This window comes from Olea europaea, chromosome 17, assembly GCF_002742605.1.
Source record: "Olea europaea var. sylvestris chromosome 17, O_europaea_v1, whole genome shotgun sequence".
Taxonomy (NCBI): Eukaryota; Viridiplantae; Streptophyta; class Magnoliopsida; order Lamiales; family Oleaceae; genus Olea; species Olea europaea.
Window position 1 is genome coordinate 1,068,190 of NC_036253.1, and position 14,557 is coordinate 1,082,746.

At 35.0% G+C, this 14,557-nt stretch overlaps 2 protein-coding genes across 2 annotated transcripts; one reads left to right on the top strand and one right to left on the bottom strand.

Annotated features, from left to right (window-relative positions):
- Positions 1-6,400: 6,400 nt before the first annotated feature.
- LOC111365870 (polygalacturonase-like) lies at positions 6,401-10,109 on the top strand. The gene is made up of 9 exons (XM_022986375.1): positions 6,401-6,703; positions 7,531-7,662; positions 7,796-7,963; positions 8,071-8,091; positions 8,321-8,528; positions 8,620-8,701; positions 8,794-8,902; positions 9,041-9,157; positions 9,526-10,109. The coding sequence occupies exons 1-9, from the start codon at positions 6,401-6,403 to the stop codon at positions 9,781-9,783; spliced, it is 1,398 nt and encodes a 465-aa protein (XP_022842143.1). The 3' UTR covers positions 9,784-10,109.
- Positions 10,110-10,801: 692 nt separating this feature from the next.
- On the bottom strand, positions 10,802-11,449 carry LOC111365758. Its single transcript, XM_022986292.1, has one exon. The coding sequence runs from the start codon at positions 11,340-11,342 to the stop codon at positions 11,013-11,015; it is 330 nt and encodes a 109-aa protein (XP_022842060.1). The 5' UTR covers positions 11,343-11,449; the 3' UTR covers positions 10,802-11,012.
- Between the last annotated feature and the right edge of the window lie 3,108 nt (positions 11,450-14,557).

Below are 14,557 nucleotides of genomic sequence, written 5' to 3' on the forward strand. Positions count from 1 at the left end.
CTCATTTGGCTGAACATTTCAGTGAGTGCATCCACTGAAAATGGCTCTTCACTCTGTGCAATGATCTGAGTTTCTTCCCCATCTTGGACTACCCTGAGAGGTCCATAGTTTTCTTCGTACATGAACCTTTTCACTGAGTTTGCTTCTGCGACAAAAGGCCTATGATCGGCTTACACCACCTCTGCTTCACCCTTGTTGTTCCAAAAGACCAGGCATTGATGGAGTGATGAGGGTATGCAGCAACTTCTGTGTATCCAATCTCTTCCTAGTAACACATTGTAACTAGTAGGACCATCTATTACAAAGAAGACTGTAATCCTAGTAGTTGTCCCTATAGTTATGTCCAATGGCATAACTCCCTTAGCTGAAGTTGCTCCTCCATTGAAACTCGTAAGGATGACTTCTGTTGGAATCATGTCACCCTCTGTCTTTGCAAATTTCCTCATCATCCTAGATGGAATGGTGTTTATAGCTGCTCCATTGACGACAATCACTTTTGCCACAAGGATGCCGTTAACTAGAGTTTTAACGTACAATGGCCTCAAGTGTTTAGTCAATTTCATGGCTGGTCATTTCAAAATAACCTTTTCGGCAGCTTCTATTTCTTCTTCCTGCTTGTTTCCTGTCGAATTATCCCTCTGTGATAAGTCGACGTGCAGCATATCGCGCTGAGCCTCTGTCTCCTGAATTTCCTCCTTACTGTTTTCTAATGCTTCCTCATCAGTTACCCAACTTGTGGGAGGGGGCATTATTCTTGGAGGTGATCCATACTTTTCAGAGCAAGGCACTCTCTTCTTCCTTTTGGGCGTCCCATACAGTACGTAGAAATCGAAAGAACGCCCAGATGGTTCTCCCAACAAGTCTACTTCGCGAACTCCCTCTCGATGTAGTTGCTTCAACAGAGTATTGTGCGATACTCCTTTCCTTCTTCTTTCTGCTTCTAGGTCGATTTCTTCTTCGATATCTGTCATCCTATTGTCTTTATCATTGTAGGTCTCTCCAGAAGTTTGGCCTTCTTCACATTCCAGCACGCAAGCCTCTCCTTCGTTGTTCTTCCTTTCTTCTTCTTCTTTTTCTTTATTCTTGAATTCATTGGCCAGTAAGTAATTATTAGCCACGACAGGAGGTAACGTACCGAATTGGATAGTAAGGGACTGATCTAGATCTTCTCCATCCCTTCTGTCTCGCTCAAACTTTGATCTCCCAGAAAAAGTTTCTGGCAGTTCTTTCATTGATTCATCTATACCGGTCTCTTCACTATCTTTGAGAACATTTTGATTGGCTACCTTGAGTAGTTTAGGAGCTTTAGGATGTGGCATTCCCTGTTGCTGCCTCATCATTCATCCAGAGTTTCGTTGGAAACGTCTTTATTGGGTTCCAGTCATCTCATCGAAGGGTATTGCCCTTCCTGCATTATACTAGAACGAATGTCATACATTTAGCCGGCGGGGTTGCGACCTGAAGGTTCTCCCATTATCTACTGGCCTGAACTGCCTCTTAAAAGGCGGTCCTCTATAGAATGATGTATCTCATCCTCTACCAGCCTGAGTGTTTGGGAAGAAAGTAGGGCGATGGGGATGCTGCCATATCCCTGGTTTCTCCATGTTCCCACTCACTTCTCTTTTACATCTTGCACACAGCTCCTTCCCCTTGATTCGTTCAAAGACACTGGGATGTGGTCCAGGGTCCTCTTCTCCATCATCTATGACCAACTTGAATTTTGGCAACTTGTTTTTGAAACCAGCCGTTACCATGTTCACTCCAAGTGGTTGTGGAAAAGAATTTTCATCCACTGCCATCTCCTTCTTATCGTCGAACGTAATTCGTACTAATTCAATGGCATCCTGCAATACATGACGAAAAACCAAGCAATTGTTAGTCAACTGTGACCATGAATTATGCCATTTACAATATTTTTTACCCTTAATTTGTTCAGGGTTTGGCAATTTATGCTTTTCGCTCAGTTTTATCTGTTTATCCCTATATAATTTATCAAATATAAGGTCAGCCTTGGTTACATCGAACGAGAACGTTCTAGCCTTTATGTTTCCATCTTTCATGGGCTCATCCTTACCCGATGGTCTAGACTTAGCCATTATAGGACAAGTATACGTGTCTCCTTTGACCAATTCGACCAAACACATTTCGGCTTGATCGTATGACTCGTCACTGATGATATGAACGTCAAAATTTGGGTCTTTGTAATAAGTCCCTTTACTAGAATCTTTCATTTGCTCTTCTTCTCTTATCAGTCGTTCATACCTGATCACATTCGCACTCAACTGGAAAATGTCAGGAAATTCCTTGTCTTGAAATTTCTTTTTTTAAATCAAAGCTCAAGCAACCCTGAGTGATTTTGACAAATTCCTTTTTGGGCAGAGGTACAAAACACTTGCTTCTTGCTGTCTTGAACCTTTGGAGAAAACTTTCTACCCATTCGTTTGGCATTTGACGTAGATTCGCCAAATCAGCCAAAGTAACTTCAGACTCAGTTTTATAAAAATGAGCGTGGAATAATTGTTCCAATTGTTGCCATATTTGAACAGAGTTCGCTGACAAGTTAATGATCCAGGAGAAAGCTACTCCTGTTAATGAATTAGGGAAAAACCTCATTTTATGGTAATCAGTTACATCACCACTTTGTAATGTGAATCGCCCTATGTGTTTTAGAGTAGACACCTCCCCTAAATCGGTAAACAGTGAGAATTCTGGCACTTTATACCCTCTAAGCCATGGATATGCTTGGTCTACCCAATCAGGATATGACTTTGTGTAAGTCGGCCTAATGACAGGACACACCCCAAAACGATTTCCATAATCTGATTTCTCAACATGACGTTGGGGTCATATGGAATTCCTACAGGTTGGTTAATCGGTTGATTTGCATGAGGCCTGATGTTTGGTCCTTGATTGGCAACAAAGTTACCATGATTTGGGCCATTACCATTAGCCTGAACATCTATTTCCTCATTAACACGTGGGGTATTCTGTCCATTGTTTAGGACATTATCTCTTACATTTGGATTACCCCCAAGTTAGGCGCACCACTACTATTGTTCTGATTTGGCACTGCACCACCCCCTTGGTTTGAAGTAGAGGGACCAGAAAGTGGTTTTATCCCTTGATTCGGATTTAGGACTGAGGGATTATGTCCCACAATTGTCCTAGTTTGAAAGTGGTTTGCAAGAGGCAGAACCGGTTGACATATTTGGCCTACTAACTTATTCATTATTTCGTTCAAAGTGTTTAGTTGTGTTGGCCATGTTGTCATAATGTGCATTCTCATTTTGGGTAAATCTTTCCATATTATGAATATTTCGAAGATTTACCTGTTCAACAACATCTTGTGTGAGTTCTCCAAGCAGTGCACGCATAGTTCGAGGACTCTACTCTGTCATTGGTTCGTAACGACTGTTACTGCTCTGTTTCTGTCCATCTGTTCGTGGAGAGGCATGCTGCTCCTCATATCGCTCGATCACAGACTGGACTCCTCCCTGACTTGCTGCTTCCTTATCGGATCTCTGAGACATATTATTTCACCTTTTGTATTTTCAACACCAAACACCACGGTCCCACCGGGTATGCCAAATTGTTTCGCGCGGGTTAGTCGCTAACAATTAAAAAGGGATCAGACGATTATGTAAGGGACAAATCTCTTGAGACAAAGTCCCAAAAAAGAGTGTTCTTTATTGGCGATGACTTTACAATCGGAAAGTAAAAACAAAACGCCTCCAAGAGGCGCAAGCACACGAGTTACTGAAAGAAGTGTTTAAATCTAAACTAAGAAATTTAAAATTACATGTTCTCTGTTCGAGAGTTTTTTTATTCGGGGTTTTTGCTCTATGTCTTTTCTTCCTTTTATACTCCTTGGATGATCTCTTTGTGATCAACAGCCTAAAAACTGCTTGATCGTTCTATAACTGCCTACTTTCCTCGTAATGGCCAACTTGTCATGGAACTGCCTTTTCTAACTGCTGCCATTACTCTTTGTCGTTCAACCGTCTTCAATTGAACTCCTTGAATCGTGGAACGTGATAGGGCTGCTTAATAACGGCTTTGATAACTGCGCTTCTTGATAACCATAACACTTCATGTTTGCTAAGACTTTGGGCGACTCGAAGGTTTGGGCGAGAATAGAGTAGCAGCTCTGGGCGATTGTATGGCATTCCATTCGCTCAGATCCTGGGCGACTTGCAAGCTTGGGCGATGGTGTTACCGCGTTCATGGGCCTCCCTATTTGGACCTTCATCCTGAATTGTCTGATTGGGTTTCGTTCTTTGGGCTATCTGATTTGGGGATCCTCCAATTGGGCTTCATTCCTTGGGCCGTTCGATTTGGGCTGAATTTTTATGTGTCAACAGTTCCCAAAAAAATAAAAATAAAATTAAAGTTAAAAACATTTGGTTTCAGTGGCTCGTCTAGACAAGGGTGAATGCCTTGCATCTAATCTGGTCTAGAAATAGCCTGTACAGGCCAATTCACATACACCTTCAAGATCACGTAGTTGTAATCGTTAGCGTGCACGCATGTGAGGGGGGAGAGATCTTTGCATTCATTATGAAACACAAGACTAACCCTAAAAAGAACACAAATCACAAATTCCTTTACCCTAAACCCATTCTTACGTTCTCTTACCATACATTTCTTATGACAAGAATCTCAGCAAATAGACACGTGACACGTGTAATCTTTTAGGGCATCTTCATAAGTGATAACCTTTATGGGCAAGATTAATTTAGACATATTCTTAAAACGCAGGCAAGTATGGTAAATTTATGACATATCAATTCTCGTATCATCCTTTTATTCAATAGCGCGTGTTATTAAAATGGAGCAACATAGTGTTTCGATGGAAGTTGTTTTTTTTTTTTTTTTTTGAAGTTAAACGCCTTTTATTAATAGAGGTCGCCGTTAATTAAAGATGAGACAAAAAAGTGTGATACAATATGTCCAGATCAAAATTTCACAAGTAGGCAAAAAATAAGAAGCAAGAGCCACTCTGTGCATCCACCAAAGCGATGAGAATCACATTCAACCTTCTCTAGAATGAGACCATTATTATTAGCAAAGAGAAGCCCGTCCCTAAGTGCCACTACCTTTGCATCATCAATCTGGAAGGTTTGATGTGCAAATTATAAACTAGAATTATTAGTCATATGCGACTTTTTGTCATCCTGATAATTAATAGAAAACAAAAAGCCTGTTTAAGCTCCATTTTTTGTCCAAAGTGTATTTTGGCATAATATTTTAATGGAGGATGTACGGTTAAAAAATAAAGAAAAATTTTGAATTTGCATGTAATATTATTTTATTAAAGAACGTGTGATATATTAAGAAAAATAATGAAAATCGAACAAGGCTAATACTCGCCAAATTTACTTGACTTATTGATCACTTGTGATTAATATTTTGCATTTATAAAAATGCAAAACTGGTTACAATAGTGCTCAATACTTGCATTTGGGCTCGTTATGTATGGTTTCATCAAGTTTGAATTATTCTTGGACCCTTTTTGCACTTTTGTCCCCAAAGTGGCTACAAAAGTGCAAAAGGATTCAAAGATAGGGGAAGAGGGCTGCTTTTTAACCTTTTGAAATACAAAATAAGCATGGACTAATTACTAACTATTGAAATCTATTTCCCGTCTCCCTTAGGAGCTTCATTCATTAATAAAAGAGTTAGTAAAATTCATTGAAATTTGAGAAAATTCACAACTCATATCATAGATAACTACATAATATATAGCCCTTGTTTGGTCATGATCAAAATTCATATTTTAATCTAAATCAAAGTCAACAATCAATGTAATCATATATTTAATGAGTCCCACAAATTTTCAACCTCACATTTCATCAACTTTTATCAAAATGTACTAAAAATATAATTTTAGTCCCTATCATACAGGGTGATAAACTTTAGAGACATATTTTTCCATCTTTGATACCCAAATTTCCGTTACGCAACAAATCCATCACTAATTTCTTTCATGTTGAACAGCAATGAATTGAGTCATTCAATCTTTTGCTTTTTTCAAAGTATAAATGTAGAAAAACTTGCATATGTAACGATTAAGTATGCATCATCAAGTGTGTAATATTCGTTATATATGAATGAATGGTGTAATTTGAATATATTTTATGCAAGCATGGAGCAAAAAGTCAGCAACTGATTTTAGGGACCCTTTCGTATGAATCTTTCCTATCCCAATATTCCATACTATTAAGAGTCGTATGGAACACCCCCCACCCCACCCACCCCCACTTTATAAATATACTAGACATAACTTTGCAATCACACCAATACCTCGTATCAATACAAAATATACTATCCTACATAGTTTTTGGATAATCCCATAATTCATTTGCAAGAAAATTTTTAAAAGCATATAATGTCTTATCAAATGGGGAATATCTTCCCATTCATCATTACATTTTTTCTGTTTTTAAGTTCATGTTACAATTGCAGCCTTCATGATGATAATTTACCAAGTAATAATTATATTCAAGAAGAATCTGCTTATGATTTTGAAGCTTATCCTTCATATATTAGCACCATTGAAGGCCTCATATTCAACAACATGACCAAGATCGAAACCAGAGTTTCTGATTATCCAACTAAGTTTCGACGGCTTGCAGCTTTTGTTAAGACAATCAATGTACAGAACTTCGGAGCTATAGGCGATGGAAGTACCGATGATACTAAGGTAAGTCTTTACTATAGAAATAATGCTATTTGCAGTCGCTTTGTGAGGCATATTTGTGTCAATAATTTGATGTATGAGACAAAAAAAACTAACACGTTTATGTATTGAATCAAAAACCCTCACGTAGAATGTCACATAAGACGACTACTGCAGTAAGCGACTATGAATAGCATTTCTCTTATTATAGGCTTGAAACCAAAATTCAGTAAGAGGATTTGTTATTAATTAGGTATTTATGCCAGAAATTTTTTAAATTTATAATTTGTCTTAAATAAGCATAGCAAAAATGATGATGTATCATCCTTTGAACGACTTCCTCAACAATTTATAGTCCAAAAGAGGGACATGAATTTAGTAGAATAGGTTGTGTTGAAGACTATACGATCTTAAGTTTTAACGTGATTCAACAAAAATATTAGTCTACACATACGTATTGAATTCAAGTGTCACTGTCACTGTCACCTATTCAAGAAAATCGAATATGAATCTGACTATCATATAACAGGACCTATTGAAGATTAATTTTTAATGAGAAAATGCATCCCGTCTCTTTCAGATTAAGCCCCTGTTTGTTTGACGACTATTAAAACAGAACTCTTTTTTATCTCACTCATTTTCAACCAATATTTTCACAATAAGATATTCTTCACAAAAGCTCAAATATATATATATATATATATATAATTTTTTTTTTTTTAATCACACATTTTGCAAAAAAAATACTATTTCAAAACTCATTTTAATAGTTGTCAAATAGGGCTAAGCTTTTACATCAGGTTATTCAAACCATTTACTTATTTGCTATGCAACTGTGTTTAATTTCCCAGGCATTTCAAGATGCACGGAGTGAAGCCTGTTCTTCCACAGAAGCTGTTACTCTTATTGTACCCATGGGAAAGAATTATCTTCTGAAACCTGTTAGATTCTCGGGCCCTTGTAAATCGGACATAAGATTCCAGGTAAGACCAACTCTTTTTTCAAATAAAAATTACTTAAAAGTAAATTTGAAGTTCTTTTGAGATTTTCCAAACATGCTTTTTAGCATCAATAAATTTATTTACAGAAAATAATTATTCTTTAAAAAATATGCAGATTGCAGGAACCCTAGTAGCATCTGATAATCCTTCAGACTACTGTAAGGATGGAAGGCACTGGCTTATTTTTGACAGTGTCCAAGATTTAATGCTTGAAGGTGGTAAAATTATTAATGGCAATGGGAATGTATGGTGGAAAAACTCCTGCAAAATAGATAAATCTAAAGTAAGAATTAAATCAGAAAAAATCAATTCGTACACTATTTATTTATTTGTTTGTTTATAATTCTTTTTTAATTAGACTAATAATTTTGTTATTTTTTTTTTTTCCAGCCATGCAAGGATGCACCCACGGTATGATGACTTCTTTCAATTAATTTGTGCATTTATTTTCCGTAATTTTTGAGATTTTGATTGCCCTAATTTTCTCTAATTACTTTCATAATAGTTTGATTGTATTGTTGTGGTAACAAATTATTTAGGTGTTAAAAATTTTTGGTTCATAATGGTTGCCAAAATCAATATAATACTTATTTCTGAATTATTTTTATTATTTTTATGTTAATCCTTATTGTTATTACAGGCCTTAACCTTGTACAAGTGCAAAAATTTGGTAGTGAAGGACCTAAAGATTCAACATGCACAACAAATTCATGTGTCCTTCCAAAAGTGCACAAATGTTCAAGCTTCAAGTCTCTCGATATCCGCTCCTGAGGAAAGCCCCAACACAGATGGCATTCATGTCACGAACACTCAAAACATCCAAATTTCGAATTGTACAATAGGGACAGGTATAGAACTAGTAATCTTGACTCTATTTAATTTGATCAATAAAAATGTTATTTCTTAATTTGTAGATTTTACATTCGATGTTGTCTTAAGGTGACGATTGCATTTCAATTGTTAGTGGATCGCAAAATGTCCAGGCAACGGATATCACTTGTGGACCGGGTCATGGCATCAGGTTTTTAGATTCAAAACACCTATATTTGATCTTATAAAAAACATTTTCAATGTTGAAAGTAACTTTTTTTCTCAATTTTTCAACTTGATTAGTATTGGAAGCTTGGGATCTAGCAATTCAGAAGCTTATGTCTCAGATGTTATCGTGAATGGAGCTAAGCTTTCTGGAACGACAAACGGAGTCCGAATTAAGACATGGCAGGTAACTATTTGTGTGCGCATAAGAAATGTCATATAGCACGTGCATATGAGTGCGAGCTCAAGCACGTGCATGAACACAAAATCAAACTTTCGAAGAATTCTTAATTAATTCGACTTATTGTATGAGTAATTTGTGCAGGGTGGATCTGGAAGTGCAAGCAACATCAAATTTCAAAATGTGGAGATGCAAAATGTGAAGAATCCCATAGTTATAGACCAAAACCATTGTGATCAAGCTAAAGCATGTAAAGAGCAGGTAAAAATAAATAAATAAATAAATAAATAAAATGAAAACTCCACTTAATTTGCACATATACTAATTCAAATCTTGCTAAAACCCAATGTAAAATCATCATCAATAGCAGGATTTTGATCCCTTATTTATGCTTACACATGAAATGCCCCATATGTATATATTAGTAGAAATCGCTAAATTTACTTTGTGTTTCTTACTTTCATGTTATTGGAGGTTAGTTTATGCTCTCTTAAATTTATATTTAATTTTTCATTTTTAAACTACTAAAAGAACACATCTAACTCCCATCAATTAGGTAGTTTACAACGAAAAAGTGTGACTCATGGCTCAGCTTTATTCCGTGACAAATTGAATCTCATTTTTTACAGAGTTCGACGGTACAAGTGAAAAATGTGGTGTATCAGAATATACACGAAACAAGTGCTTCAAATGTAGCTATCAATTTGGATTGCAGTAAGAGCTATCCATGTCAAGGAATCGTTTTGCAAAATGTTAACATAGTACGTGAAGGAAATGGATCGGTTAAAGCTGTGTGCAATAACATTGTAAATTTGGAGAATTTGGGAATCGTTTCACCACTTTGTCTTCAATCACGTTCACGTTTTGAATTCGTTAATTCAGAATGAATCAAATCTTTGTAAGTAGGATATTAATTTCATAGGAATAAATACTATGAATCGTCGAAAAGCAGGTATCATGCAAAGAAAGTCTAGCCAGCAGCATGTATAGTGGTCGTATTGTCTTACATAGATTGTCTCGAGGTCTAGGATTTAGTCATGTACATCTATTTACACAAAAATATATGATTAATTCCTTATACACCAGAAGATAATAAGGTTAATTGTCACCTCGAGGATTATTATATCCTTATTGTATCGGTTATATTTAATAAATTTGGGTTGTTTCTTTTAAAATTAAAAGTCCCTTTGTTTTTCTGTTCTATTATATATCACAAATCCCCTACTTTCAAGAATTGACTTTTTCTTTAACAATAAATGTTGATCTAAATCCACTATTAAAGAAATGGAATATTATGAATTATATTTGAAGACTATCGCCAAAATTATGCACAAAATGTTATTATTTAAGTACATAAGTGCAACATAAATCAAAGTTTGTGAAATGAAAATCAAGAAATTTTTACTACGGACCCAGATGCTCCAAAGTTTATAGTTTAGGGACTACATTTCCCTTTAAAAATAATATTACAATTTAAAATTTCATAATAACTGAAAAATTCTAGTCAAATTCATAATTAGTGGACTCTCTCTTTAAGACATTTTAATTATAATAAAATCTTCAGTGGCAGACAAAAAAAGTAGATTGCCTCCAACGGTTAGTTTCAAGCAATTGACGAAAAGTAAAGTAAATCATTCAACTCGCAACAATAATTACTTTGAAGGAGTAAAGGTTAGAGTTTTTTTCCTTAAACACCTAAATAAATTATATTATTCATTTATAAATATTAATTAGGATAATAAAGCATGGTGAAATCAATATATAGGAGATTTCGAAAAAATAAAAATAAAAATAAAAAATCAAGCATGCATAAATTGTTTCCAATGACAATAACATAAAAAATAAATAAATAAATAAATAAGATGAAAAAACAATTAAAATGAAAATTAAGCTAATAATCTTGATGATAAAATTGTAAATAGTTTCAAAAAAATGAACAGTCCTATATATATGTATATATTTCTGTATCATAATCTAACTCCCTAAGTACATACTTGGCAAACACTATTAAATTGTAGAGAATAGTTCTACGCAAAACAATAATTTAAACCTTTTTTTTTTAATATATATAATACTGTCTAATGTAAATTACCAAACATGCCGAAACAGCTATTTTTCACTTCTTGTCTTCTTCCTTCGGCGGCGGTGCTGGCTTTGGTTCTTCTTTCGGTGGCGCCGCCGAGGCCGGAATGCCAGCGTCAATGCAGCTTCTGCACTTCTTTTCTATCCACCCCTCAATGTCATTTTCCCCAGAGCCACCGAAATGCCGTCCACCACAGAGCCGCGCAATGATGCCGGCAATAACTCCTATGATTGTGATGACTGCTAAAACCACCACCAGAGTTTCTAGTGAGCTATGTGTGGAGTGCCGTCGCTCCACCACCACCACCACCGGCGGCGTTCCCACTAACGGTGGCAGCTCGTTGTCTAACTTTTTTAGAGCCATTTTGTCAAAACAAAGAGTGTGAAAACATAAAATTTAGGGATTCAAGTGAAGCTCAAGAAAATAAGTTTAGAGAGAGAGAGAGAGAGTTAACAAGTGAGTTTGGAACAGTCACTACCCACTTGTGTAATGCTCTTATGTATAAAATATAAATAAATTTATCTTATTTTAAAAAGTTTAATTTTTCAACGTGATAATTTAATATATAGTATACAAATATTCTTCTTAAAATTACCATTATGCATTACACCATGTATGAAAATTTTATCTATCAATTCAACAAAATAGTGATTAATCAAGTTATGCATTGAGATTCGAGACACGCCGCAAAAGAGCATTTAGCAATCCGTTGAATCATATCGTATATATTTCAAAAATTATAAGACTGATGTTACGGTTTTTTCTTTATGAAAATGATTTCATATGACTTTGACCTAACTTGAATTAAATAAGTCAATATGAGTAACTAAATCGAATATATATATTTATATATATTTTTTCACATAAAGAGGTGAAAATAGGTTACAAGTTTAGTTTCCTAGATTATAACACACAAAAGTGTGGGAAGTGATTATGAGGATTAAAACAAATTATCACAAAATATTTTGAGAATATAAGCAAAATGTTACTCTATAATAACAAGGAGTGTACTTCGAAAGAAATCGCCCTTTGTTACGTTTTGTCAAATATTGTCTGTGCAATTGTTTCCCATCAACCTTTACTTTTATTTGCTTGATTTAAATTTTAGCCCTTGTTTGAGCTTCGTTTAACCAAACAAGAGCTTAATAGTTTTCATTCTTGAGGAGACAAAAACTATCGATGATCACACTAATGTATTGATAAGTAACGCTACTTAACACCTTTGGTGTTATGCATTAATTCAAATTCAAATTATATGATATTAAATGATAGATTTATTTAAATACAATGTCATTTGACACGCTTCATTTAATTGAACATATCAATGCAATTATATAAACTGGTGCTATGACACCACTGAATCATTGTAGCCAATTTTTATAGTAATTAAGGGTCCGTTTGATTGTAAAGATGAAATTGAATTGAATTGAAAACGTATTTCAGGGAATTGAATTGTTTAGAAATTGTTTTTCTTGTAACTGTAAATTATTGTGCTTGATTGGTATAATTTTTCGCATGAAAAATGTTGAAATAAAAGTATTTTTTGGTGTTCGTTTGGTTTTGTTTTACATGAAAATTGTTAATTAAAGAGATAGATTTTACTGATATTGAGAATGAAATTTGTTTCCATTGCCAACAAAAAAAATCAAGAAAATCATCTATTTTTTGGTGTTCGTTTGATTTTGTTTTACATAAAAAATATCAATTAAAGGGAAATATTTTTTTACAATAATTCTTAAAAAAAAATTCCATTACAAAAAAAAAATAAAAAAATAAACAGTAACTGGGAAGATCAATTTGATTTTCCCACAAAAGCAAGAAAATTGCACTTCCCAATAAGACCAAGAATCTAAATTCCATGGAAGGCCCCGTTTGGTAGGGATTTTTTGTTCCAAAAAGTTGATTTTTTTACCGTTATTTTACTATTCAAGCCGTAACTTCTCTCACATGTGGACCCCACTTTTCTTCTAACGGTCAAAAAATCAATTCTCAAAATCCTACCAAACGGACCCTAAACCTTATCAAACAACTAAAAGTCGGAAAATGCAGGGTAAATTCCATTTTTCATGAAAAAAATTAACCAATCAAACATACTCTAAGAGTCATTGCCAATGGACAAAATCGATAGTAGGAAAGTCCGTAGATAATCATCGGTAAATTTATTGCTGGAATTACCTATAATATTGGAATATCACCGTTGGAAATGCTCATCGGTAATTTTTGATAGTTATTGTCAACACTTATCCTTTAACAAATTTTTATCGTTGTTTATGTATTTTGAAGTAATGAAAGTTTATAGCCAAAAAGTCCTTGGCTCTATTTGTTTGCTGCTGAGTAGTTTGTCAGTGAATTTTCAAATTATTGTGCGACTTCCCGAGTTAAATTATTTAGGGTATCCGAGTTTGTCCTATTTCCCAAGTTAAATTATCTAGGATTTCGTAGTTTGTCCTAACTGATGTCACATGTTTGCAAGGCCCAATAACATGACAAACAAAAGTACATTTCGACTAGCTATCGATAGAGCATATTGAGAGCCTATTTGATTTTCATTAATTGTGACAAAGAATTGTATTGAATAATATTTTTGAAAGAAAGTGTGATTAAAAAGTAGGAAATTTTTTTTGATATACGTGTAAAATATTTTATTATATAAATGTGTGATTAAAAATAATCTTATAACAAATTATAAAATAAATTAGGATTTTGTTACTCGTACACCGATGTGGCTACGCTCCCCGATGTACAACCCCCCTCACAAGAAGAGGGCTCGAGATTTTTTTATCGGATGCGGGCCCCTTCTTTTGAGGAGAGGTTGTACACATCAAATTCCAATATATAAATGAGTGTTAAGCAATCATAGAATTTTGTTTGAGAACCCACAATTAGTGACACATATTTGATAATTTTTAAGAAAGTAGAGCACTTAGAGGTTTAAAGGCTGCAACACAAACATTGTTACATGTTCGCACACTTGCGCAACCCATCGGGGCCCACAACCAACTTATGTCGAATCACGTGGCACTCAATCCAAGATGATTTGCATAGCCGAGGCCCATTCATCATTGCCTCATGAGGAGCTTCCGAAATCCATATGTCGAGGCCTTTTGAAGGTGGACGAGGCCCTGTTTGCCGAAACTCTGTAGCCGAAGTGACTGCCTCCGAAGCACAAAACAACTTCTTCCATAGACACCTCCCCCAAGAGATCTTCTGTACAAAGATCTTACTCGAATGATTGATAGGACGTTTGTCATGAGTGTAAATGTTAAGTCTTGTCACTAGTAGAGGCGGCTCTGCCAATCAATAAATGTATAACAGGCTAGGTGCGGCTAATGCCTACAATTTGACATGTAACTCAACCGGATGAGACCACGTATACCCCGAACCAAAGGTCACGATCTAACTAGTGACACTATAAATACTCCCTCATGTACCCCATACAAGGGCTAATGCAAAAATCAATACAAGAAATCATACTTTACTTAACTCTCTCTCTCTTATTATCTTGCAACACAAATTAGTTCATACAAATTTGGATACACGTTTACAAACATCGATTGGTAATTATTGTACAATCGATC

Bases quoted from the DNA above. Each gene is read 5' to 3' on its own strand.
- LOC111365870 (XM_022986375.1), top strand. From the start codon at position 6,401: ATGGGGAATATCTTCCCATTCATCATTACATTTTTTCTGTTTTTAAGT. The intron at 7,663-7,795 runs GTAAGACCAACT...AAAAATATGCAG, and splicing joins AATCGGACATAAGATTCCAG to ATTGCAGGAACCCTAGTAGC. The intron at 7,964-8,070 runs GTAAGAATTAAA...TTTTTTTTCCAG, and splicing joins GCAAAATAGATAAATCTAAA to CCATGCAAGGATGCACCCAC.
- LOC111365758 (XM_022986292.1), bottom strand. From the start codon at position 11,342: ATGGCTCTAAAAAAGTTAGACAACGAGCTGCCACCGTTAGTGGGAACG.